Raw genomic sequence first — 27109 nt, 5'->3', positions numbered from 1 at the left:
TAACAAGTGAGTTATAAAGTGTCACACAAGCAAAAAGACACAGGAGACCACAACAAATTAGTTAGTGAGTCAAAAAGGTAAGTTACAAACTCTGGTGAGCTAAAGCATGATTTTATTTAAAAATAAAAACATGAGATGTTAAAATGAGTGATAAATTTTTGAGCGAGTAAAAAAGAGAAAAAAAACATGAGACGCCAACCAATTAGCCTGAAACAGGAATTTCAAACTCTACAGCTACTTAAAAACATGAGATGTTAAAAAACAATCCATCTACCAGTCGTTACATTCGAAAAATATAACTTACAAATTCACAGGTTTGCAAAAAAAAAAAAAGAAACCAACAAATTAGCATACAAAAGCTACTTTCAAACATGCTAAGCTAACAAACCAGCGAGTTCCAAACGACACAGGAATTGGAGACGCAAACAAACTGATTTGTGGAAAAACTTAAGTTACAAATACATATGCTGACAAACTAATGACATATTTCTTACAACAACAAAAAAAAAGGAGTAACTGTCATTCAAAATTCAAGTTACAAGAGCTCACACTACCCAAAAATGTCAAATAATCATTAGCTCTGTGCTGTCATCTCAGGAGTGATTGAAATATTGATAAAATGATATGAAATCACAAGTAAGCTTAATTTCCCTTGACGGGTGCATGTGAGTGTGTTTGTTGCAGCTGTTGTGAAAGCACTCTATAAATAAAGATATATTATATTGTATTATTTGCTTTTTATCCAAATGGTGGATGGAACTGGTTGGCCGTCCATATTGATCTGCAAAAACAAAACTGGAACCAAATTGTCTGCTGAACCACACCAGCAAGTGAACTTCCTGATTGCTGTCCCCGTGTGGAGAAGTCATGATGATAATTATTATTATTATTATTTTCAAGTTTTGGCTGCAGTGGCTGACTCATCCAGTCGGCAAATGTTGATACAAAAATAACACTCAAACCAGCCACGGCTCACAAAATTCCACTTTGGTGAATCCACAGCTCCCCCTACGATGTCTGCAAGGATTGAGTTCCATTTTAAGTGGCTACACATAACATGGCAAATTCATTCTGAAAACAGTCCGATTTAGCCGCGCAGGTGACAGCCGAAAGAATCTCATTTGCACTTCGCGTTGTTTAATAAATTACTGATTACTTTCATGCTTTATAGAATGATTTAATGTGCCTTCATGTAATTGCTTCATGTAATTGCATGTGGTTGTTTGTGACCACTTAAAATGAAACAACCGCTGCTTTAATGTGAGCCGGGAACCACCCTGTAACCAAGGCTTGAAATCACAATCCCTGTTTGAAACCCTGACTTGAAATCCTCAAACCCTAATTTGAAAGTCCAGCCCTTGCTGTAAATCCAGGCTTGCAAACCCTGACTTTAGTTTGAAACCCTAAACGTTGTTTGTTCCTCTAACCCAGGCTTTTCAACCCCTAACACGGGTTTGAAATCTTATGTTGACACCCTACTCCTGACTGTAAACCTTTGTTTGACCTCATAACTCTTGCTTTAATCCCTGATTTATAATCTGACCCTATAATAATACTTCATAGCAAGTGTTTATCAGCGACGTGCGACCGACTAAGATGAAGCTTTTCTCCCTCATTGGAGCTGGAAACCCCCTGCTACACATGCGCGATAATACTGCCCTCTAATGTCAATTAGCACAATTGCAATGTTTTAGAAAACGTGACCGTTCCGGACTCAATTTTCAGAATCAGAATCAGAATCAGAATCATCTTTATTGGCCAAGTATGTAGAACACACAAGGAATTTGTCTCTGGTATAACACGCTGCATTAGTATCATCGTAAACAACAAATCATTGAACCATTTTAGAGTAACCAGTAGCAGTACTTGTAGTACAAGAAGAGTGACTACGTCAGTGTCCATCTTGTAATGATTGACACGAGACTGTTGCAATTCTATAAAGACTCATTGGAGTCCAGACATTTGTTGGGCGCCTGGAGGTGGAAGCTTGACTAACTGGTATGCTCTATAGGTTAATTGTGGGGAGAGGCAAAAAAGGGGTTCCGGTCGTCGAGCCATCTTCGTAACATCGTGTTGTCTCCATGGAAACGGGCCCATCCTGCCACTTAAAGGGCCGATCCTGCCACTCAAGCGCAAACTGCTCAGCTCAGAGGACCTCTCTTAATGTTAATTATTGGCAGGGCTCACCGAGCTTTTTTTGAAAGGATAATTGAAAGCAGGTCTTTTAAAGCCATGACAAACACACGCACGCACGCAAACGCGCCACACACACACACGCTACAGGCGCGCACGAACTGGGCCTCACGCTAATATCAATGCACACATCCTAATTTTTGTGAACTGAAACATACAAATAATTGATGTAAATGACATCCTGTTTAGATAAACTGTTATTTTGACTTCAAAATGGCGCCGCGTGAGTGGCTGCCTTTCCAGCAGCTCCTATATTTTGTTGTTCTACTTCTTCCTTTCATAACTTTGCTGCTGTGAATTGGGAATTTCTCCATTGCGAGACTAATAAAGTTTTCTTATCTTATCTTATCTTTATTAAACATTAACCAAACATGTTTTCTAATACTCAAAATTCCAATATTTTGACCCTCCGCGCTCGCCTTACTCTGGTATATCAACGCGCTACACCGGAAGTACCGCCTCTTTTTTATTCTCTCTTTGCCAGTAAGGCTGAGGTAAACATTCTAACACTGACATCTAATTGTAATCCTCACCCATCCTTTAAAACACAAACACACTGCATCCCAATTTTGATATCGTATGTTAACACCCCTCCTTAGCTACATTTTGACCACTCCATTTCTTGCCTGACGCTTTTGTGTGCTATGTTGTAGCCGATTCTCTAACTCCCGTGTCTCTGCTCTTCCCTCAGCGTTCAGTCCGCTGACACGGCGCCATGGTAAGCAACGCAAAATGTCACAAACTCATCCATTAACTCTTATTACCTGACAGCGTTGTCCATAAACGACAACCTGACGTCAGTATTGGGCGATAAATCGACCATTGTACCGCGGTTGTGAATCGGAGCTAACCCCGAGCTAATGTTCTTAGCATTAGCATGGCGTCCTGTCTGGTTGAAACCGAGCAAACGTGATCTATCGAGTGTGTATGTTGAGTGCAGTAAACTCTATTCGTGCCGGTTAAGGAACCAACACCCACAATTAATAGCTAAATTCCCGAATAAAGGACGCCTCCCTCCCTAAAAATGTCAATAATACAACTTCATATATATGTATATACAGTATATGCTGATAACTTGACAACAGTGTATTTGACAATGAGCAGCAAGTTGTCCAAGCATCCCAGGCTGCTGTGCCTGTGGTGCATTTTTACACTTGCCAGACTAACGATGGACCAAGTGCTGACTTTCGGATTGATACAGAAAGCCTAGTTCCACCGGTCCATTAACATCCATGAGTTAGCATTCTGTTCTGTGAATATGAATTTCCTAAGTGTCATCCTAGTGTTTTTTTTTTGTAGCCTCGCAAGATTGAAGAAATCAAAGATTTCCTGCTGACTGCCAGGAGAAAGGATGCCAAGTGTATGTATAGAGCCAGGCATTACAGTGGTGCTCCACATTAAGTACTTTTTCTTGGGAGTTCAAGCCTCACAGTTGAAGATGTAAACATTTTTGTGTGTGCCCAGCCGTGAAGATCAAGAAAAACAAGGACAATGTCAAGTTCAAGGTGCGCTGCAGCAGATATCTGTACACTCTGGTCATCACTGACAAGGAAAAGGCCGAGAAGCTCAAGCAGTCACTTCCTCCTGGTCAGTGTTAATAAGCACACAATTGCTTTGTCCAATGATATCGGCTGGTCTAACGCGTTTTTGTTTTTTTTTTGGGTGATTTTTGTCTTTGCAGGTCTGGCTGTTAAGGAGCTGAAGTAAATGTGTGATGTACAGAAAATTGTAATAAAAATTGGAAAAGTCAAGTTACTTGTGTGCTTTTGTTTAGTCTGTGAGCGTTGGTATTTTGTGTTTTTGATAAGATGTTAAACCTTAACTTTATTAGTCTCATAATAGGGAATTCAGCAGCAATATTGGATACGGGATATTAAATAATGGCTTACAACAGAGGACATTTCTAAATGAAGGATACTAAACAAATTAGAAAGCTAACTATTGCCCTTGTGTAAATAATCCAACTAACCAATTTGGCAATTGTGCTCTCTGAAAGTTGCGTGAAGCAAGGAACAGTTGACTCCACACTCAGTTGTTTATTTGGGGCGGTTGAACGTACTACAACAGATCAGGAAGTGAATAAATTTGAAATAATCGAAAATGAAGCTGAATGTGTTGTTTATTTTATTTATTTTTTACCTACAAGTGCAAATTGTGTTCTGTCATTTTCTCTTTTGGCCGCTAGAGGTCAGCAAAGTAACTCCACCAAATGGTTCGTTTTGATCAGTGTTAATTGACTAGTCTTTTCCGCGGTTGGCCATCAGATGGCAGCAAAGTAACAAACGTCAGACAACAATTTGCCTCAATAAACGTAAATCACTAAGTACCTCGTTTCTGGTGGGCGAAGCCCCCCTGTAGCGTCACGTGTCTCGCGTCCACGCGTGGCTGCGAAGCGCGCTCCCGCTGAATCGTGAACGGCGCGTGGTGGATCCAAACGCGCACGGGACCCAACAGCCGCTCCTCGTGATTCCTTGTCATCCCCGAACAAGTGTGGAATCCAACCGAATCCGAACATTCTCCTGCGCGTGTTTGGATCTCGCGAAGCAGAGGAGTGCTTGTCTCCACCACCGGCACGCACGAAACATGTTTTCATCCCCGCCTTTGTCTCACACGAGACAGGACTGACGAGGCGCTTTGAACTTTTTTGGGGGGGGGGGGGTGGTGGTGGTTTATTTTGGTGGGCAGGTATGTCTTCTTCACGCGTGGATTACATCGCGCCGTGGTGGACTTACTGGCTGCACAGTTTCCCGCACGTCAACCTGAGGCTGCAGCCGGTGGACAACAGCTTCAATCCCAACGACGAGAACTACCAGCAGGTCAGTGCGGAGTATCGCCACAACATCTCCAGCCACTTTAATAGGAACACGCACCCACTCGGGACACCTGATAGTTCTGTTGTTTATTATGTTTGGATGCTGTTTCAAAGGAAACGACGTGAAGTGATTTTTAAATTGGCAATTAAAACTCGAGTACCATGTTCAATGTGTGAGCCAGAAAACAACTCGGCTCAAAACATTCAATTAATACCCGAACACAGACCTGAAACACCTGTCTCAATTAAAACTCTAAACTTGGCTTGGAACCCGACTTGGAAATGCCAAACCTGACTTGAAACCCAATTTTGGAATACTCTAGCTTGCTTGAAACCCTAACCCAAGCTTCAAACCCCAATTTGGAGTTGCCTTGTTGGAAACCCAACTTGAAAACACAAATCGTGTAGCCTTTAACTTGGAAGCATTTTCCTAGTTTGAAAACCATCCCCTGTCTTAAAGACTAACCTTGGCTTGAAACTCAAATTAGCAACCGATGTGAGAGTAGAAATTCTTTTTCTTACTCTCGGTAAAAGAATCACGATTTTGAGGGCCCAAAACAAAAATTAACCACACTTTGCATTTCCATCGGGCCTGGTGAAAAATTTGGTATTTGATACACGAGTACAAAAACAAATGGTCTGTAGCAGCCACGACAGAGGTTTTAATTCTAGTTTGAAAACCGAACCCTGGCATGAAAGTCTGCACGTGAATTCCTAACCCTGCTTTCAAAACCATAATTTAAAACCCTAAACCTTTTGTAAAACACTCATTTTAAACCGTTAGTTGACGTCAGTACGCTTGCCTGAAACCCTACTTTGAAACCCTCAGCCTAGATTGTAACCCAAATTTTAAACACTCATCCTGGTATGTAAAAAAATAAAAATAAAACTGCCTCCTTCAGTTATACTCAGTGGGCAAAAGGCATTTGGTGTGTGTACTGTAATATTATGTCCAAACTGGTATAAAGCACAATTGTATAATAGCTGAGGCAGTGCACCATGTGACCGACGTGTCGGGATTGCTGTTTTTTTTTTTTTTTTTACTTAATGAGCACCCACAATTTAATTTAGGAGGAGATAACATGGCAGAGGCTCACATGACCCCCGAATACCTTCTCAGTGACAGCAAAGTTGCTGTGCATGCTGAATTCCTCGGAACATTTGTTGTTGGGGGGGAAGTTGGTCCGAAAGAAGACATCATGTGTTTGACATCCCGTTGAGTCCAGTTTGGACTTCCCAACAATACGTTTTTATCAAGGAAGCTTAGCTTAGCGTCATCGCTAATGAGCAAGGCATGATCCGTCTGCATATTGTCAGTGAAGTAAATGAATGTATGAGTTCTTTGGGTCACGCCATTGGGATTAGTGTTTGGTTTTTTTTTTTCTTTTAGCATTAACCGAACGAAGGCCGCAAAATGCTTGGGCTCTCCTTCTTTGTGCGCTTTGATAGTCGGCAAGACTTTGAAGTCACCGTTTACAGACTTTTTAACCATACTTCCTTTTTTAGTTCGTCGCAAGTCCGTTTATACTCCAGTCCAATCTGCTCTCTGTAATTTCAGCAATTGGTGACCTGGAATAAACTAGCAAAAAATGTCGGGATATTTCAAAACGTTTATGACAATAACTGGATTATATTACATTTGGCCTCAACAGCCACTTATTTTGTTAGTTTGTTAGCTAATTAGCTGGGCAAGATTACGCAAAAAAAAAAAAAAAATTGGTGATGGTTTGATGACTTAGCATGAAAAAAAAGGAAGCAGCGTAGCATCATGCTATCCTACAAAAAGGCGGGGGTAGGGTAGATGCAATAACAGACGATAGCGTCTTTGTTTTGAGACTTGGTGAAGCAGCATGTGGCTCAGCACCCAAGGTTATTCACGCACACCCTGTTCCAAACACCAATTTTATGTTTGTGACAAGGGGGGGAGGCTCTGTTTGTTATGTGACAGATAACACAAATTAGGGCTTGGTGATTAATAGCAATGAATTGAGTTTCCCGCAGAAGATGATTATCTTAAAACTAGATTAAAAAAATATATACAGTATATATATTTATTTATTTATTTTTTTGGCAGGGGGATTCGAGGTATGTGCTTCCAAGCCACAAATATTTTGCAGACGTCTCCTTGTCTCTCCTCCAAAGTGCGAACGAGTTCGAGGTCCGCAATAGAAATATAGACCGACTGAGCCTTGTTAAAATAATAAGGATTGTGTTTGGATACATGTTTCGACAAAATTCATCTTCCCCACTTTTTGTGGATGCTCATATTTGTGAAAACAACTTGCTGGGGAAAAAAAAAATAAAAACTGTTTCAAAGCTTGTTTGGTACCAGGACAAATAAGGTGAAGCTAAGAAAGGAAAAAAAATAAATGAAACTAATTTCCAATAACATCATTGTATTTTATTTTTTCCAAAAGCGAAATGAAAAATAGATTTAAAATTGATTTTTTTGTGTGTGTGTGTGTGTGTGTGGAAAAAAGGAAGCTTTTTTATTTGAAAAAACATCTCGCATCGAGCTCTCACCCAAACATTATCCTCACCACTGCTGTCCGTGGTGGCTACAAAGCTCAAAATGACACACAGCCCTTCGACCTCCTGAGGCAAAACCAACAAAAAGGTCCGCTCCAGTGATGGGGGCTGGGTTGTCTCTTCCCCTTGTCCTTTTGTTAAAGACCCCCACCCTTGACCCTCCTGGGTCACAGGGTTTGTATGTGGGTCTTGAGCGCTCTCGCCACCTTACTCGAGCGAGTCTTTTTCCACCAAACTGAGTCGGAATCATGAAATTGCGCTTCGAGTTAGTGTGGCGCGTTGAAGCTCCCACTTCCTTGCCTTGGACTTTTTTCCTCTCCCTACTCGAGCGTGCCTGCTTCACTGGGGACTTAATGGCATCCCAGCTGCAAACGAGGCCCAGCCGAGCGCACTGTGCCGGAAAAAAGACCCCTGGACTGTCGCTCCTCCCCGAGGCGTCGAGCAGAGAGCGTCGCAGAGGATGACGAGGGGTGGGAATGATGATTGGTGGCTGATGGGTATGTTGGTGGCTGGGTGGGGGCAGTTTTCCTTGCAATGATGGCAGTTAGAGTGCATTTGTCACTCACCCGTAGTGGGATGTTTATGTCCCTGTAGGAAATGATGATGTCATACTGCACTTGAGAAACACGTTTATTGCAACACATCCACATGGAAAAAGGAGAAAATCCCCAAGGAAGTCCTGGACGTTCAAATAAAAACTTAATGAAATCTATAGGCGATGTCTTAAGTAGTAAAACCACTCTGTAAATGACGACGCCTGGCAGAAACTATTGTATAGGGGACCCTCTAGATTGAACATCGGGATAGCACTTTTTTTCAGACTGATACCAGTACCAGTATTCACTCTTTGCGTACTGACAGAAACAGAGTAACAATATCTCTCATACTTTTGATATAGAGTTTAAAATTGTATTACAATTTCACAACAATTTTTGTGACGATTGATCTTGCAGTTCCTGAGTTACTGTGTAAGGTTTCATAGAGGACAGCCACGCCCCTTTTTGCAGAAAATGTCCAAATTCGGTCAGATGCAGTTCCCAAACCTTTGCTCCGATTGACCCTAAAATTTGAGATTTGATGTTGTGCAATCACTATGACAAACTACAGCAAGTTTTATTAACGTTAAAATCCGTTTGGTTAAACCCACTGGGGGATTTGGCGTGGGATGACACTCGTGTGTAAGGCTCGCTTAAAACTCTACTTGAAAACCATAACTGTGTCTTGAATTCCCAATTTGAAACCTTAAACCTGGCTTGAATCCCAAATTTGAATCCCACACACTAGTTTGAAACTCTCCTTTGAAACCCTAATAGCGGGTTCGGGACTCAATAGGTATATGTTGTATTTAAACATTGCCTAAAAGGGCATGTCTGTCCCTTTTAGGACAGCCAACTGTCAAATCTTACAATCGAGCGGAAATGGAATTTCTGGAATTCCCCTTTATGGGGGGGGGGGGGGAGAGAAAGGGGAATTCCACGGCCTTGCTTGTTTTCATGACCCACTACCCGTTTAGTTCCTGTCACATAGAGGGAATGTCACTGTCTACACTTTTAGCACTGATGTTATTCCACTTAGGCGGCGTAGCAGATGGAGTGTGTCTGTAACGCCGTGTTTATGTATTCATTATAATCACTGCTTATAAGGGAAGAATTGATTTCAACAGGCATCAGGTCATAAATTTCACCCTTGGATTACCCGCCAGGGAGGGTATGAGGAGCAAATGGTATGCATGTGTTTGTACTGTCTCAAGTTTGGTTATGTTCAAAGATTTTGTTGAGAAATGTGCAAAATTATCCAGCATTAAACATTCTCTATGTTGATTTCAATCCATGAGGCATCCCATTTAGGCAGCAAACTTTAATCATGTTTAAAAAAACAGCTTACTTCCTGTTTCAAGGCATGCGACAGCCCGTTTAGGCAGTAAACAATTTAGATTCGAGGATTATTTCAGCACCCGTTGCTAACAATATTCCCTTTCAGTGTTTAGAAAATGCCTGTCGTTTAAAAAGTCCTGCATTAAACCGAATGTGAACAATGCTGGTTCACTTTCGATGGCAGCCCATTTAGCCGCAAACTATTTGCGCCTGAGGATGGGTTGCTGGGCATTATTGCGCCACCTGCTGCTAGAAATGTTATCTTAAGATGTCTTTTAAAATGATTCCGCGTGGAACTTTCTTCCTGTTTCGATTCACACGGCAGCCCGTTTGGGCCATAAATTAGTTGGGTTACGTGTCATTGGGCCACCTGTTGCATGAGATTTATAATTTTTTTTGAATAAACATCCACATTGATATTGTGTGGTAAACTTTCTTCCTGTTCACCTGCCGTTGAGAATTGTACAGCAGCCCGTTTAGGCAGCCAACCACCTGCACCCAAACAAAGTTTGGTTGTTTTTAGGAGGGAAATCTGAAGATAAGTGTGTTTTCCTTGCGGGGATATCATTATTTCAAGATTTTTGCGCTCCCAAAGAGCAAAATGTGTGCCGTTAAAATATGCAAGTTGTTTGTAAAGTTAACAAGAGGTCCGAACGCTGGTGAAGTTAAGTGCCGCATGCAGGATTGCGGTTGGGCCGTGCGTGTCTCTACATACGCATCCTTTGCTTCCCCTCGCATGGATGCTACATAATTTACAAGCCATTATTTTTGCGGAGAGGAGACCATCGTGGGGAAAGTGCAAAGGCGTGGACCGATCCCAACATCGGCGACTTGGGAATTGTCCCGCAAAAATAGAAACCGCATTTTTTGTTTGTCTCCCCCCCCCCGCCCCCCCCCCACCCCTTTCTCCCGGACAACAACAAAGAGGACATCGACTATTCTTTTGACAGCTCGGGTCAGCTCCAAAGGATCCCAGCAGCCAGCGAGCTTTCCCTCCTTTCTCCGCATCGCCTTGGAATCACAAGACGGCCATTGAAGCGGGCCCGTCACATGCTGCTCCATTCAAATAGACGCTGATGGTTCCCCTTTTCACTTGCCGAGCTGCGCGTTACCGTGGCGATGCGCTCGGTGTTTCACCCGAAGTTCTCCCACACTCATGCTTTGTTTTTTTTTGGGTTTTTTTTTTTAACCATCCCACATTCTCTTCGGCCTGCTCTTGTGTTTGTTTTGTGGGCTGACGTGACCCGCTGCATGTTTGCATGGAGCAAATGAAGGGAGTTTACGAGCGACGTGAGCCTCTTCATGACCACAAACAGACAAAAAAACGTGAAAGCCGAACCCTGGCCTGAAAGCCGAATGACAAACACTAATTCAAATTCAAACCCTACCTTGAGCTCGTAACCCAATTTTGAAATTTTATTTGAAACCTGGAATCCTAATAATGAAATTTGAAACCCTAACCCTTATTTAGAACCCTGACCTAAAACCCGATCATTGATTTGACACTGACTCCATAGCCCTGGCTTGAAACTTGAAGCCATAACTCGAAACCTGAATTTGAAACACAATCGTTGGCTTTTAACCTGAATTTTATCCCCTCATCGAGTCAAGTTGATTAATTTTGCCGCAGATCGATGCCTCTGGGAGCCGGTCCTCCTCAGGTCCTAATTTGATGGGTCGATGCACGGTGCTCTACATCAATAGCCGCACTTTTGCGCGCTGCCACTTAGCCGTCTCGAAGATCACGGGGAGTTGAGGGAGAGGGGAAGAGAAGCGGCAGTCTAACAGGGGAAGAGAAGCGGCAGTCTAACAGGCCAAAATCTAGATGTCAAAGCGTGAGGCTACTTTGATACTTTGCGTGGTTGAGCCAAAAGCGCAGAGTCGAAATAAGCCTTCGGTTCGATTGAGATGTAAACATTCCCACAGATGTGTTACAAAAGGATTTTTTTATGGGTTAGTTGAACCCATCATGTAACACAACGGGCATGTAATTCCCTCTCATTTGCGGGCCTGTTTTATGTTGAAAGTCAAGCGGGTCGACATCACAGCCATGAAATGAGACAGATGGAGCACAAACGAGCGTCCGCGGTTCCATCTTTTGCTCTTTTACAAATGGACCAGCCTAATTTTTTTTCCCGCTCTCTCTCTCTCTCTCTTACGGTTCACTGTAATCCAGCGGATTCTCCCTATTTGGGGGTTTTAATCCCCGCTCTACTCTTGCAGGAATCATGACACTCACCATGAGAACATATGGCTCGGCAAGCAAAAGATGTTAGGCGCACTAGAAAGGAAATGGAGGCGGGGGGGAGCGGGGGGGGGGGGGGGGGGTTCAACCCATCTGCTCGCATTGGACGATCTATTTTCGTCCCATCCTTCACAGAAGGTGGGACGAAGAGGGAGAGGAAGAGGAGGGCGTCGGTGGGGGGTTTGTAGGAAGAGCGGAGCTGCAGCGCAAGAGCGCAAGGAGTCGTCTGCTTGCCAGCTTGGAGGCGGAGGGGGGGGGGGGGGGGATGCTGGCAGAGAAGATGAGAGCCCCCACACCCCCACCCGAGTAAGCAGTTGGCCTTGTTTCCGTGAGCCCCATCAGATGTGGAGATGATCACGGCTCGCTGTCTTCCTAACTGATCATGACTGTAACTCGCACAAAGAAATCGGTCCGAAACCAAAACAAGGCGACGCCGGCTTTGTTGGCTTTTCACCCGCGACTGCATTCCCTCAAGAAAGCTGTGACAGAACCCCTCACTCGATCACCCTTCTTTCAAATTCTAAACCTGACTTTAAACTCAACATTCGAAAACCCCAGGCCGACTTTTACAATCCTAACTTGATCCTCTTATTTGGAACGGATCGATTAGGGCACACGAAATTCGATAAGTGACTTGCGTCGGTGTGACCTCACTCTTGCTCGGCCATTCTTATCTCTGGCACCCTTGGCACATTTACGAGTTGAATCCAATTAAGACCACGGAGTCACACGTCATTGTGCTGCTTGCTCATTGAATCGTTGACAATATGCAGCTTTCTGATTGTCTAGTGAGACAAAGTTTGACTAAAACTCGTTTTTCCAAGTGTGTGTTTTGAAATCCTACCTCCATACCTTCATTTGAAACCCGAACCTTAACTCATTCACTCCCAAAGACGTTTTTAAACGTCTTTTCAGACTTGGTTCAGAATTGGCTGGTATTGAATGAGTTAACTTGAAATTATGGCCCTGACTCTTACCCTGATCCTGATTTGACCCCAAAACCCACATCTGAATCTCTAACCCTGACTTGCAAGTCCAACTGGATACCCTCGTTCAAATCGCGTACTCTGCCTTGATACCCCGATTTTAAACCGTACTCCCGACTTTAAACCCCTCAATTGAAACCCGAGCCAATTGCGTTTATCTCTAAATCAAACCCTGACTCTGTATTTTGATTTGAATGACAAACCGGGTTTTTTTTTTGTTTTTTGTTTTGGTCTTGTTCAGTCTTTGCTGTTCCTGGGCTGCGTGGCGGCGACGGTGCTGGGCGTCAACCTGCTGTGTCTGGCCGTCTACCTGAGCTGCCTGTGCTGCCGCCCCAAGGATGACGACGGCGGCGGCGACGAGGACAGCAAGAAGCCGACGTCGTGTTGCGTCACCTGGTCGGCCGTCGCCGCGGGCCTTGTCACTTGGTGAGGAACAGCAACAACACGTATACTCGAAAACCCTAACCCTGTCTCAAAAGCCCAACTTGACACCTGAATTTGAAACCCTAATCATAACTTAAAACCCTAACCTTGAAAGCCTAATTTAACAGCCTGATTTGACACCCAAACCTCAAACCATAATTCCAACTCGCTAACTAGAGACCTCATTCGGTCGTAAAGCACTCATTTGAAACCCGAATTCAAACCTGAAACTCTAGTTTGTGATGCTAACGTGAAGCCGAAACGGAAGCCAGAAATCTTTCACCCTATTTTGAAACCATAACCCTGTCCTAAAACCCTAATTTGAGACCCCAACCCTGTCTTGAAAGCATAATCCAAAACTGAAACCCTAACCCCAGCTATAAACCCTAATTTGATACAATAGCCTTGGTTTGAAACCAAAAACTGATACCCTAACTTGAAACCCTAACCTTGCATTGCAACAACCGTACTCTGTTACCCTAACTTAAAAACCCGAACATCACCTTACCTCACCTCAAACCTTAACCTAGTGCTAATTTAAAGTCAGAACATGAATTCCTAACCCTTTCTTTACTCCCTAATTCGAAACCCTAACCCTTTTTCGAAGCCCGATCAATGGGCATTTTCAAGCACAGGATGTAAACGGAGAAACTGTTTCTCAACAACAATCCTTTTGTTATTTTCAAGGTGTTTACAATTTCCCCTTCGCCCTTCGATTGACTCTGCAAACACTTCACATGCACGACGCGCGGCATTTCCGTTCCGCGCATCTCTCTGGCCCCTCGTGTCCTCACGGCAGACGGCTGACATGCATCTCCTTTAAACTATTTAAAAGTCACAGGACACTTCATTAGGTACACCCGGAGAATCCACAATGGCAGCTTTGAGCTCACATCAGAGGATGGAAACCGCGTTTTCCGTCACCCAAAGATCACCAGGAGCCGTAGAGTGTACGACGCGTGGCCGCCGCTTACACCGCCAGCTCGTTAAGCCGCTCGCTGACACTCGCTCTTTCTCCCTCTCTCTCCCTCGATGTAAAGCGGCTAATTGAATCGAGTGCAACGGAGGGGCCCCTGCTCGAAACCATTCGTGACGTTCGTGTTAGACAAGACGTTTCGTTAGTCCCGCCGCCGTTGAGCTTCGCCTTTTTACTTTTTTTTTTTTGTGCTCTTTCATGAATATCATTTAGTGCCGCGTTGGCCTTTTACTCGTGCCTTTTTTCTGTGACCTCTCAAAGCGCAGTATATAACGGCAAAGGCAGTAAATTATCGATGTGCTGCTTCTAGTTGCCGAAATGTGACATATTCACTTTCAGTGAGTATTTTTTTGGGTGTTGAAAAGAGCTCCGTATTTTACATATTGTTAAAAAAATAAAATAAAAATACAAATGCAGGTTTGTGTTTATATGTACTGCATGTTATGTTTATACATACACTGAGCCACCCTTCCCTACATGCGGAACACGCATCTTTCATGAACCTCAATGTAGCGCGCTAGCTTAACAAACAGACAAGCAGCCAAACTAAAACGTGTCCCACACCAAAGTCCGTGCAAATTGTGCAGTCTCGACTGGTAAACAAAACCAGGACCGTCGTCGAACGGCGTAGCAGCAGTTGCTCTTCTCATTGGTTTCGGCTGCCAGTTTGGGTCAAATTTGTTTTAGCCGACAGCCATTTTCTCTCCCCCCCCCCCCCCCCCCACCACCACCATCGCCATCACGTTGCTGCTGCTGCTGCCGTTTCGCTTTAGTTTTCCACCAAATTCCTCCCGTCTTTTTCTCTGCATTGTCATTCCTCGCCATGACAGTTGTGCACCGTCTGTGATGTTCTTTCTCTTTGGCTTAGACTCCAGCTCAAAGAGGACACACAAAGCAAAAGCGGTGTATTAAAAAAAAACTTGAATTAATGAGACTATTGCCTGAAGTTAAGCCTGAGCATTTTTAGCATCTGCACAATGGCGGATGGGAAAAAAAAAACTCACGTGTGTCCCAATTTGTGTGCGCTAATACCTTTTCACACTGTATTTTTCTATATCTCTCCGTGTCTTTTCATTTGCCACTTGGCAAACGTTGTGATTTATTCATGTCACGTCTCGCGCATCTTCGCCGGAAGCGCTACGCTCAAAACATGCTCCATGTGCAGGCTTGGACCTGCGGGCGGAACGCTAACAAGACACTTTGTTGTTTAAATGATGAGCGCCGTTTTTGTGCCATTGTCATGCAAAGCCGGCGCTAATGTATTCCTACGTGCGGGCGACGATCGACAGCATCTGAGCAATGACAAAAGCCATTGTGCTTGTGAATCCAATGTTGCGTAACATAAAAACAGCTAAACAACAATACAATCCATTCAAGCTGGGAATCTTTTTTTACGACTGTTCTGTGATTAAATTCCTTTTCCAAAATTATAATCAAAATTTAAAACCTTGACCCAAACTTCAAACCCTCAACTTGGTTTGAAACACTAACTCAACTCATTCAGTACCAGCCAATTCTAGACCAAGTCTGAAAAGACGTTTAAAAACGTCTTTGGGAGTGAACGAGTTAAACACCTTAATTTAATGTGAAACCTGCACACAAAAAAATGCTGTGCTGACTATCCAAATTTTAAAACTCTATCACAAAATTGAAACCTTACCCTCCCTTGAAACACTCTCTTGAAACCCGAACTTGGACTGGAAACCTTAAGTTGAAACCCTATCCCTGAAATGAAACACCAATCATGTTTTAAAACACACATTTGAATCCTTAACTGTAAATTAAAACCTGTAAAGAAGTAATGTGACACTGAACAACCACAGGACATAATTTCGTCGCAACACTACAACTACATTTCCTTGTCTTGAAACCCTAATCAAGAATTGAAACCGTACTTTGAAAGCCAGAACCAAATTTGAAACGTGCCGCCCAAATTCGAAACACGAATCCCTAATTTAAAACCTTAAACTGGGACACATTTTCACGCTGCCGCTGTGTCCGCATATGCTAATTTGCGGTCATGTTTCCCCTCCGTTATCGTACATCAAAAGCCAAAGAAAAAGCACTTTTGAAGCTAAGCTGAAGTTTGACATGCATAATAATAATAATACATTTTATTTATAAGCGCCTTTGAAGACACCCAAGGACACTTAGATGACGGATTGCGTCTCTCCCGCAGCGTGGCCGTGGGCGTGGGTTTCTACGGCAACAGCGAGACCAACGACGGCATCTACCAGCTGACGTACTCGCTGTACAATGCCAACAACACGCTGGGCGGCGTGGACAGCCTGGTAGGTGCAACGTAGCGACGCAGCGCTAGCGTGAGTCATGAAAGAGTAAATTGTCTTGCACATACTTTTAATTAGAGGGCGTTAATTAAAGTTTCGGTCCAGTGATGTTTAAGAGGTGCTGTTGTTCTTTTTTTTACGAGTAACTTTAGCCTGGAGACGGTTTAATTTGGGGTTTTTTTGCTTTATTTTGATTTTTTTTTTTTAAGACAGCCCCATCTTCCAATCATAAACTGAAACACTAACCCTAGCTTGAAACTCTAAGTTGAAACCTAAACCATATCTTGAAACCCAAACATGATAACCTAACCCTAACCCAGTGTGAAGCACTAATCCAAATTTGCAACCATAACCCTTCCTTCAAACTCTAACCCTGTCCTAATACCCTAATTTGGAATCCGAAGGCAAACTTGGAACCCTAACCTTGTCTTGAAACCCAAAGGTGAAAACCTAACATGGCTTAATACCTAAAATCGAAGACCCTTGCCTTGAATCTCCAATCCAAATTTGAAACGATAACCCAAACTTGAAACCCTAATTTGAAATCCTAACCCAAACTTTAACCCATGCCTTGAAACCCTAACCCGAACTTGAAAACCGAACCCAAATTTGAAAACCAAACCCTAACATGAAACCCTAATTTGAAATCCTAACCCAAACTTCAAACCCATGCCGTGAAGAAACCCGAACCCAAACTTGAAAACCTAACCCGAATTTGAAACCCTAACCCAAATTTGCATACCAAGCCCGAACCTGAAACCCTAATTTGAAAACCCTTACCCAAATTTGAAACTCATACCTTGGAACACTCACTCAACTCAACTTTCTTTCAAGAGCACTTTTCAAAACACTTGAACCAAAACTTGAAACCCGCCACCCTTGTTTTTTTTTGTGTGGTTTTTTTTTTGCCAATGGAGAGAAGACACAAACACCACCCAGCCTTTCTGAACTTCATCCGGCGCATAATTGGATGTGACGCTCTTTCTTTCGGAATCTCATTGCTCGTTCCTTTCCCGAAGGGACCGCACCGCACACATGCGGTCCATAGACTGTTAAGAAGTGGTCTTCTTAAGCAGGACAAAGAGCCTAGTGTGCTGTGGGTCCACCCCCCCCCCCCCCCCACCACCCCAGGAAGCAAAATGCTTATAATGAGGGTGGAAAGGGCGACAATTCAGAAACTTCGAGTGAAATTAGAGAAAGGCCGGACTCCTTTTGTAGACCTGCTATGAAGAAGGCAAGACTTTGATTGGCCACAGCAGTCTGGAAGATATGCTGATGATGTCGTCGAGGAGCTCGCTGCGCTCTGTCTTGGAAGTGAAGGCCAAAGATGGAGAGTTGCCGAAACAGCCTCTTTTTAAAAGAATCCAAAATTATCAAATTGTGATCCATCCCCCCCACCCCGCCCCCCGACTGGTTTTTAACATACTGAATCTGTGTGACAATAAACAAACAATGTTGTTTAGTCTTTCTCGCTCGGTTCTCTCCTCACACTCTGAATATGACAGCGCCATTGCCACCTACTGTTGTGGATGTGCAATTACACTTTATTCTAGTATGGCAAAAAACGAAAACAAAAAAAGTGTGTGACCACAATAAAGTCAGGAAGTGATAAGTAAGAGTGCAACAGTAATACAATCAGATCTGTATCTCTGTCACTTCAGTTTTTCATATTTCACGAAACAAAGAGATGCGAGCATTTTGACTACACTTCTTCAGCACTTACTTAGACATGATATAAATTCATTCAAAGTCTTCCAGTGAAGTGTTCCCCCCCTCCCCCAAAATTACAGCCTTTGTAATTTGAAAATGGCATGCTCACGAATTGCCATGTTGATTTGTGATCGGGCGGCGTCTCATCTTTAGCGAAAGTGTTAGTCAGGAGCCATTGTAATTTCTTGCGCTATTTGGACTTGCACCGTCAATTCGGCAGGCTACGCGATGAAAATAGCAACTAATCCCCTCTCACAACAATACGACTGGTCTCTCTATTAAGCGCTAAGCACCCGCAGCTGAAGGGAAGCATTTATTAGCCTTTTTAATTATCGTATCTTGCCATTTCCTCGTAAACAAAGCGCTCCCTCGGAGAAAAGTCCGGCGTTATAATTAAAGCGCTCGTGTCGAGTAAATTCGGCAGTTTGCCGTCCTCCTCGGAGGGTCCATTAGCGGCCGGCTCACACCGGTAAACACAATATCCATCTCGCTGCTGCTACAACGTGTATTTAGATGGCGCAGCAGCATGTGGCTCAGGTGCAGCCGTAAATGAAAAAACTGTGCTTAATTATCCCTGACTGCCCATCTTATCATGCTGTTGCGGTTTTTTTGCGTTGTGAGCTGCAGGTGAGCACCACCATGGGGAACATGAAGAGCGGCCTGCATCAGCATCTGGCCCGGCTGGACGAGATCTTCGCCACGCGCGGCGACTACGTGCAGACGCTGCAGTTCATGCAGCAGATGGCCGACAACGTCATTAAGCAGCTGGTGGGCCTGCCAGACTGGGCCCAGGCCGACGTGGACCTGGCGTCTGTGGCCACACTGACGGCTAACGTCGAGTACTACAGGTGAGGGGTACTTGAAAGCCAACGTGAAACCCGAATCCCTATTTGAAACCCTGATTTGAAATCATAATGTTGTCTTGAAACCCTTTTTGGAAATTCCAATTCCTGGTTTGAAAAAATAACTCTGTTGTGAAATCCTACTTGGAAATCCTAACACATACAAGAAACCCTAATCTGAAACCCTTACTTAAAATCCTGACCCTAATACTTGTTTTACACCCTAACTACTGCATGGAAACCGACATAAAACTTCAAAACCATAAAACCCCTTCATACCTCGAAACCCTAACCCTTTTTTCAATGGAATCCTTAACTCTGGCTTGTAACCCTCACCCAAGCTTGACACCTTAACCCAAACTTGAAACTCAAATTTGATCTCCTGAATTTAAAACCCTACCCCTCACTCCAAACTCTAGCCTGACCTGATCCACAACGCTAATTCAGTTAAAAACCGAACCCTGGTCCGGAACCATATTTTCCAAGCCAAATGAAAAAAATACATAATTATTGAAAGTGATGACGTCACTCTAATACTTGAAATAATTCTTCGCTTGTTCAGCTTCAACTCATCGTTGAGATGTTGGTCTTAATAACCGGCTTCAACTGCACATGAAATTGTCAGTTCTGTGCTTTTGTATGCTAATGTAATTTCTTTGTCGCAGGTGGCTGGCCTACCTGCTGCTCCTCATCCTCGACCTCATCATCTGCCTGCTGGCTTGTCTGGGACTCGCCAAGCAGTCTCGATGGTTGCTCACCACGTGAGTGTCGTGCGCTTGGTTCTTCAGCGCTCTGTCATAATAAGCAACCGATTAATGTACAAAGTGCTAAATCCCATTTGGAGTACGACTGTAGGGGGTGCATTTTTGACAGCAGATGCCTGCGACGCTTTTAATCAGCGGCCCAGATGTTCTCCCGCCGAATCCACCCAGCGTAACGCGAACACGATGCTCCATTTTAAGACCAAATCAAACACGACGTGATCCCCTCTTGCATTTCGATCAACACGCTGACAGCAAGCAGTCAATGAAATCACTTCCAGTCATAACTTCCTCACATTGCACACCAGGAATGATTAGGAAATCACAACTGTCCCCTTTTGAAATTCCAACCCTAATGTTGGCTAAAAACCCCAATTAGAAACCCTACCCAATGTTTGGAACCTTTATTTTAAACCATAAGTGTAACTTGAATCCTTAACCCTGCATTGAAACCTTAACGCTAGGGATCGGTAAGTACTGATTTTGGTATTGGGCCTTATTTTAAGGTATTGGTTACTCTTGGTGGCCGCCGATATCAGCCACCGATATCGGTGAGTACGATTGATCTAGAAAAAAAAAAATTGGTAGTATCGAACATCCCATCCTAAAACCCGAATCTGAAACCCGACTTTTGGGACCTTGACTTGAAACTCTATTTTGAAGACTTGTCCCTGGCTTGGAAACCTCATTTGAAACCCTACCCCAGGTATCAAACCACACTCCAAAACCTTAACCCAGAATTCAGACCCAACATTGATCCCAAACCCCACTCTTAAAACCTTCAATTGAAACTCCAATCCCAGACTTGAAAACCTTCATCTCAAACCTTACCCTAGGCTTGAAATCATTCCCTGCAACCCTGACCCTGAATTCAAACCCTACTTTGAACCGCCCCAAAAAAGATTACACTTAACATCTAGCTAGCAGCGTGCGTAGCCGAGTCGCGGATGCGCAGCGCCCGCTTCCTCCGGGGAGAGAGTTCACGGGGGCGTAAAATCCACCGGAACGTCCGTCCATCCAGCCGTGCATCCTCCCGTCGCCCTCAATCGCTCAGCTACGCGGCTATGCCCGCCCTACTAACCACAACAACACACACATCGCCACCCCACTTCAACCCGCATTTAGCTCTGAGCCCCTTTGTCAAGACGTCCGATAGGGATGCTCTTTTTTTTTTTTCCACTCGAGTGGAATTCAAGCAAACGACTCTCCAAGCATGGGATTGTGTGTTAGCGTCCCAAGCTAGCAAGCTCAATTCTACCCACGCAGTGTCATTAGCACTCCTTTGACCTCTAGTCATCCCCTGATGGACTTAGGGTTTGTGTTTTAATGGGCTTTTCACTAGCTGAGTGCCGGATGTCACAATGAGATCATCCTTTGTCCTTGAGGGTGCAGGGAACAGCCGCATTTCATTTTTTTCCCGTTATTTTGACAACTAGCCAGTGACTTCATTGTTTCACGCCCTCAGGCGGTGACACTCAACTTAGAGTAGCTTTATTTTGTATTCTCCTCTGTTGCCAAGTGCCAGATTTGCGATCTTATTCGCTTATAATTAACTCGGATGGGGTAATTTAAAATTTATGTCATACTTAATTGCGGCCGTTTTTGTTTTCCTGAATTGTTTGGCTAAAATCGTCCCGAGTGACTTTTGTTTGAGTGCCTCGTTGTCAGCCATGAGTGCGCGCATGACATGGAAGGAAACAAAAGCAGACAAGCGAAAACAGGGGAAAAATACAAATCTGACGTGACCGCCAGGTGCTTTGCGCAGTCGTGGCCGTTTTAGAGTGCCTCGTTGTTACTGCAACGTGGGTATTCCAGCCACACGGTGCTTAATATTTTCATAATTCCCAGCTCAACATGGGAAGTCCTATTTAACTGGCGGTTGAGCGGGTATGGTTCTTGCGTCTTCGGCGAACATGTCTACAGTGTCCATGAGCGGAGAGAATGTCTTAATTTTTCAGGATTTTGAAACATCATTTTTCATACGGTGCCTGGTGATAAAAGCAAGCAGTTTGGGGAGACACCTGATTTTCAAAATAAAACTTCCTTTTTGCTCTGATGACCTGTCTGTTACCAGTCCGCTTTATTGAGCATAGAAATTGGAAACGCACGTATGAAAATATAGCTGCATGTGTTTAATATTGGGTGCTCGTTATTTGATATGTAATCATTTTGAGTGCGTCTAAATGTGTTTGAATCCCCCCATCAGGATGATGCTGTGCGGGGTGCTGACTTTGATACTCAGCTGGGCGTCGCTCGGAGCCGAATTGGCCGCCGCCGTGGTGAGTTGCCCGGCATGCCATCTGTTACAAGTTCATTTATTCATTTTAAAAAATGTAAATCATATTCATTCTACTGCTGCGGTTAACCGATACCTGCGGGCCAGTGCGGGATCCATGCGTAACCACGGAAACGGGCCTGAAGAGATGGGGAATCGCTCGTTGGACAATGAGGAAAAGGTCTCGTTAGTGAAGCGTGCACGTTCGCAGCTGCGTTGCCATGGTAGTGTGCTCATCAAGTCCACCGTGCTAATTATCGCTTTGCACGGTAGTCATGTAGCGTCGTGCGCGGTGTCGGTCTGGATAAAGGATTTTTGGGAAGGTGGCAGGTTTAGTGTTTCAAGCTTCGGTAGTGGTTTGCAGGAAAAGTTTCAAATGAAAGGTTTCAAGCCAGCGTTTGGTTTTCAAAGTAGAGTTTGGAAGTCACAGTTTCAATTTGACTGCATTGGACTGCTGTGTGTTGTTTTCAGGGCACGAGTGACTTTTGCGTGGCGCCTGACAAGTTCATCATGAGTCAAATCAAAGGCGTCATCGGCACAGGTACGACGAATAAAAACGCGGAGTCATCCACCATTCTCACAAAACCTCCTGCTGACTCATCGTTTTGCTTGCTTGCAGATATCGTTCATTACTATGTTTACTGCAACCAGACGCTGACCAACCCTTACCAGCAGGTACGCATCATGGTCAAATAATTAGGTCGAGCTGCCAATATAAGGCAATGTGTTCATTGGATTGAGCAGGTGTACCTAATGTAGTGGCCTTGTTGACTTTAAAACGTACACCGGACTCTCGTGTGAGCAAAGTTCAGATCTTATGGGAGATCGCTGAGTGCCTGCAGAGTCAGGCACAAGCTCCACCTCCTTTTCTACTCTTTGATCCCCCCTTTTTTTTTTTTGGGTCAGGCTGAATGGGCGTTCAAAGGTTAAATTTAGGTTTCGAGACAGGATTATGGTTTCAAACCAGCAACGGGGTCTTCAAACAAGTGTTCAGGTTTGAACTGGGTTTCAATTATTATGGAAATGATTCTGCTTCTTCTGCTCCCCTGGTGGTAAAAATGGAGTCCTACACCATCTCCCGACAAGACGAGACTGGAGTAGGCTTTCAAGCCTGGGCTAGGGGGTTCAATGTAGGCTTTAAAATGCTGGTTTACTGTTCTTCATTGGCACGTTATTGTATTTATTAGTGATCAGTATTATTCAATACACTAATATTCTGGTCCTCGTTTGCAGCCTCTGACGCTTTTCCAGAGATCTCTGACCACCATGCAGATCCAGATCCAGGGTTTACTACAGTTTGCCGTGCCACTCTTCCCCACAGCGGAGGTACCCCCCCCCCCCCACCCTCAGAATCCCTCAAACACACACACTCACACGTACGCATTTGGCATCAGCAGCAATGTCTGTCTCCACAGAGAGACCTGGTGGGCATCCAGCGTGTTCTCAACTCGTCTGAGGTCAGCCTGCACCAGCTGACCGCCTTGTTAGACTGCAGGGGGCTCAACAAGGTGCGACAATACAAACGACAAGCAGGAGGGTGGCGCGTGTAAACGTAACCGCATGGACCGTCGGCATATTTTTCCAGGACTACCTGGACGCAATGGTGGGCGTGTGTTATGACGGCGTGGAGGGCGTGCTCTACCTGTGCCTCTTCTCCGTGCTGGCAGCTTGTGCCTTCACCATCATGCTCTGCGCCATCCCGAGAGCGTGGAGACAGATTGCCACCAGGTCGGTGTGCCGTCTACATGTCAGTCAGTGCAAACGTACAAAAAACAATTGCATGTGAGAAATAAACACAACATAATCCACAAAATGCCCCCCCCAAAAAAAAAAAAACAGTCAGCATTGGACATGTCATCTGATTAAAGTGATCGCTGCTCTCCCCAATTATGAATCGAACTAAACACAAAAAAAACGAAAAGTTTCAGCAATAAAAATAAATGTCGTCGTCCCCCCCATCGTCCCCCCTCTCCGCCCCCACCACCCTCAGTGAGCAGGACTACGACGACATGGACGAGGAGGACCCCTTCAACCCGCGACGCAACCGAATGGGCTCGCAGAACCAGAACCACACCACCGTGCACAGCTTCTGCAGCTACAGCAGCAGCATGGGCAGCCAGAGCAGCCTGCAGCCCCCCGCCCCCCCACTCTCCAGCACCCCCATGGGCGACTACATGTGAGCGTGTCAAAACCGCACGCTTTGTTCATGACGCTGGTGTTATCTGACTCGTCGGCGGCGTGTTTTTACCCAGGAACCAGACGGCTCTGTTCGGTGGGAATCCTCGCTTTGAGAATGTGCCTCTGATTGGACGAGGCTCGCCGCCACCCTCGGTAGGTCGGGTCCTTTGTGTGAGCGTTGTTTAGTCTTCGACCCTAAAAAGTCAGCAAGTGGGCCCTTGACGTTTTATTTATTTTGTACCGCTCCCTTGCACAAAAAGAAATAAGCACGATGACCAGAAATAATCCGCAGAGTCTAAAAAATTGTCACACGTCCATCACGCAATATATGCGTGTATGACAAATTAGTTAGCTCCGTTTGCTGGTTCTTCAAAATAACTACGATCTTGCACAATTGAAATAAGCACAACTAAAAATAAGCCACAAAGGCACGAAAGTTTGGGTAATTGTACACAGAGGTCACTGTTCTCACTTGTTGCTAGGCAGAATTCACGCTCCCCCCAATGCCTGATACAAAAACCTGCATGATACAAAATATATCTCACTAAACAACAGAAATAATATTTGGTAGCATATGAATTCCTTGATTTCACCTCTTCCCGAAAGGGACAAGTTGTCCTTTTCTGTGCAAGCGTACAGATGGAAGCGGAGGGGAAGTAACGTGGTTAAAATTTCATTGGCAACTTGAACATCGTTTAGCGTCAAACTCCCCCGGGAGATGACGACAATGAAGGCAACGCACCATTTTTTCTTTATTTTTGAATTCCTTAAACTTGAATAGACTCAGCGCTGGGACAGACATAGCAACACTGTTTCCATTTTCTTTTTTTAGTCACGTTTTTTCAAGCCAGAAAAGAAGTCCGTTTTTCATGCTCTCGACGCCATTTTGCTTTGCTTCTCTAAACGGCCCTACTTTGTGCTCATTGCTCTTTGGCTAACAGCTTCTTTTGCTTATTTTTGTGTTGCCTGTTTGTCTGTCATTTCTCTTCTTCTTCTTCATTTATTTCAATCAACTTTTGAAGATATACTCTCAGCCGTATAGAACCCGAGTAAGTCTTCTTTTCATTCAACTCTTCCATCCCTAACTTTTCCCAACGCCTTCCTTTTTTAACCCTCTTGCATGGCCACCGGGGGGCGCTGTAATTTGCATGACTGTCACGCTATTGCTATTATGTTATTATATTGTCTAAGTTTCACGTGGATTCATTTAAATGTATCCGTTGACTAGCTGAGAGGCTGTAAAAGTGTCTGCCTGCTTTGAATGAGTAAAAACGTAGCGCCATCTGGTGGACTAATATACAATTAAATGTAGCGATCTCTTGTCCAAATTGAAATATGTAATATGAAGGATTTCATTAGTTTCTGTTCAGGTAAATGTAGGAACGATTTCATTTCCCCCTGTGTGCAGCATTGTCATTCATTTTTATTTCCTTAAGCAGGTTTCAAATCAGATGAAATTGTTTGTTTGTTTGTTTGTTTTTTTGAGTTGTCAAGATTTTAAAAAGAAATAAATCACAGTTTACATAACATAGACCAAATTTGGAATTTTATTTGATCCAACATATTAATTATAATAACTTGTCCAGAAAAATTGGCCCATAATCTTTAGTTTAACTAGTTTAACATGGACCTCTTGATCATTTTTATTTCCGACCTGCTTTTTTTTTTTTTTTTTTAATTAATGTTTGAACTCCCCAAAATTTCGCATTGGAGAAATTTTACCTCTGTCATGTTGTGTTCTGGCAGTATTCCCCCAGCATGAGGGCCACCTACTTATCCATGACTGAGGAGCAGCGTCGGCATTTCGGCAACGACTTCCAAGTGTGACCGTGTGGACTTTTTCCTTTTGTTGAAGCACCACGTTTGTTGTGTTGCAAGCACGTAAGTAAGATGGGAACACGGTTTGTGGACATTGAAACGTGAGGAAAGACTTTCAATGTCCACTTTGAAAGACACAAAAGTGCACATTTTTGTCCCCTCCAAGTCATCCATGAACGGAAGCCTGGAGAACTCCAACATTTTTAATAATAAGAAAGGTACACAAAAGAGAAAAAAAATACATTTTTGACCAGATTTTTCTGTGTATTTTTCTTCTCGGCTGTTATGATAGAGTACATGTGGAAAACAATGGCACCGTGGTGACATTTATTTTCAATTTCCCGCACACTTTTCCGTGTGCAAACCGCCGGAGAGGATGTCGAAACACTTGTAAATGATTTGTACAACTTATTTTTTTAATTATTATCCTTTGTGCCATTTTAAAAGATATTTTTGTTTGTTTTTTTCTACTCACTGAAGGGCCATTAATGTACATTTTTCTTTGCATATCAACTAACTTAAAACTGCCCTTTGGCATGACACCAAAAGCTGTTGTGCTGCTGCTTTTAACCACCGCATTCAGGTAAACAGCTTCTTTAAAGTGTTGGCTAAGAATAATTCATATGAGTAATAATAATATTAATAATAATAATAATAATAATTCATGCAGTTTTGTTACAGCATGTCACACTATGTACGGACAATGAGAGTGATGCCTAATTCTTTGTGGGGCCAAAACGTTTTTGTGTCCATTTGTGTGTTGAATAAATAATGTTTTTAGTATTGCTGTGTGTTTGTATATTTTCACATATCCGTTTTATTTAGTTTATATTTGGGGGATCAGTTGTTTGTCAAAAAATAAAATCCCTTATACTTCGATGTAACATCGTTTTTTTTTTAGCATTTAGGCGAAAAATCCAATATATAAAGTTTATGTTGTTTAACTTTAAATACACTAATTATACATCTTGAAAAAAAAAGCTGCTCCAAAAAGTCTCAAATATTTAGGTGTCTTTTAGCATTTTCAAATCTCAAATAATTGTATTCAAATGGAAGTAAATTAATTGTCATCGTAATTATATCTCATCTCATTCCAAAAGAAAAGTCCTTTATGCATGTCGTGTCAGTATTTTTTGAAGTCTCAAAAAGTTTAAATATTTATGAAAATATAAATAAATTAATTTTACCATCTTGTAAAA

General features: G+C 43.5%; 2 protein-coding genes across 8 annotated transcripts; both read left to right on the top strand.

Annotated features, from left to right (window-relative positions):
• Window positions 1-2627: 2627 nt before the first annotated feature.
• rpl38 (ribosomal protein L38) lies at window positions 2628-3944 on the top strand. 2 transcript variants are annotated; one of them, XM_086138661.1, is made up of 5 exons: window positions 2628-2687; window positions 2885-2911; window positions 3493-3553; window positions 3658-3780; window positions 3875-3944. In XM_086138661.1, exons 2-5 carry the CDS (start codon window positions 2909-2911, stop codon window positions 3898-3900), a joined length of 213 nt encoding a protein of 70 aa, XP_085994787.1. In that variant the 5' UTR covers window positions 2628-2687; window positions 2885-2908; the 3' UTR covers window positions 3901-3944. The 2 variants fall into 2 exon arrangements, with proteins under 2 accessions (XP_085994787.1, XP_085994788.1); XM_086138662.1 differs by lacking the exon at window positions 2628-2687 and having other exon boundaries at window positions 2862-2911.
• Window positions 3945-4585: 641 nt separating this feature from the next.
• Window positions 4586-26693, top strand: ttyh2 (tweety family member 2). 6 transcript variants are annotated; one of them, XM_086099192.1, is made up of 15 exons: window positions 4586-5009; window positions 12881-13065; window positions 16164-16329; window positions 18664-18884; window positions 19544-19639; window positions 21846-21918; window positions 22386-22455; window positions 22534-22589; window positions 23148-23240; window positions 23330-23422; window positions 23500-23642; window positions 23905-24090; window positions 24167-24245; window positions 25115-25141; window positions 25839-26693. In XM_086099192.1, exons 1-15 carry the CDS (start codon window positions 4881-4883, stop codon window positions 25917-25919), a joined length of 1698 nt encoding a protein of 565 aa, XP_085955318.1. In that variant the 5' UTR covers window positions 4586-4880; the 3' UTR covers window positions 25920-26693. The 6 variants fall into 6 exon arrangements, with proteins under 6 accessions (XP_085955318.1, XP_085955317.1, XP_085955319.1 ...); XM_086099191.1 differs by having other exon boundaries at window positions 18658-18884; XM_086099194.1 differs by having other exon boundaries at window positions 4587-5009; window positions 16218-16329; window positions 18658-18884.
• Window positions 26694-27109: the final 416 nt, after the last annotated feature.

The sequence above is a fragment of the Hippocampus guttulatus genome, chromosome 19 (genome assembly GCF_054856545.1).
Source record: "Hippocampus guttulatus isolate MCC_2025c chromosome 19, RoL_Hgut_1.0, whole genome shotgun sequence".
Lineage (NCBI taxonomy): Eukaryota > Metazoa > Chordata > Actinopteri > Syngnathiformes > Syngnathidae > Hippocampus > Hippocampus guttulatus.
This window is presented reverse-complemented; position numbering and strand designations above follow the sequence as displayed.

Coding starts and splice junctions, on each gene's coding strand:
- rpl38 (XM_086138661.1), top strand. Junction 3,554..3,657: donor CAGGAGAAAGGATGCCAAGT/GTATGTATAGAG, acceptor GTGTGTGCCCAG/CCGTGAAGATCAAGAAAAAC. Junction 3,781..3,874: donor CAAGCAGTCACTTCCTCCTG/GTCAGTGTTAAT, acceptor TTGTCTTTGCAG/GTCTGGCTGTTAAGGAGCTG.
- ttyh2 (XM_086099191.1), top strand. CDS start 4,881: ATGTCTTCTTCACGCGTGGATTACATCGCGCCGTGGTGGACTTACTGG. Junction 16,330..18,657: donor TGGGCGGCGTGGACAGCCTG/GTAGGTGCAACG, acceptor TTGCGTTGTGAG/CTGCAGGTGAGCACCACCAT. Junction 23,423..23,499: donor ACTGCAGGGGGCTCAACAAG/GTGCGACAATAC, acceptor ATATTTTTCCAG/GACTACCTGGACGCAATGGT.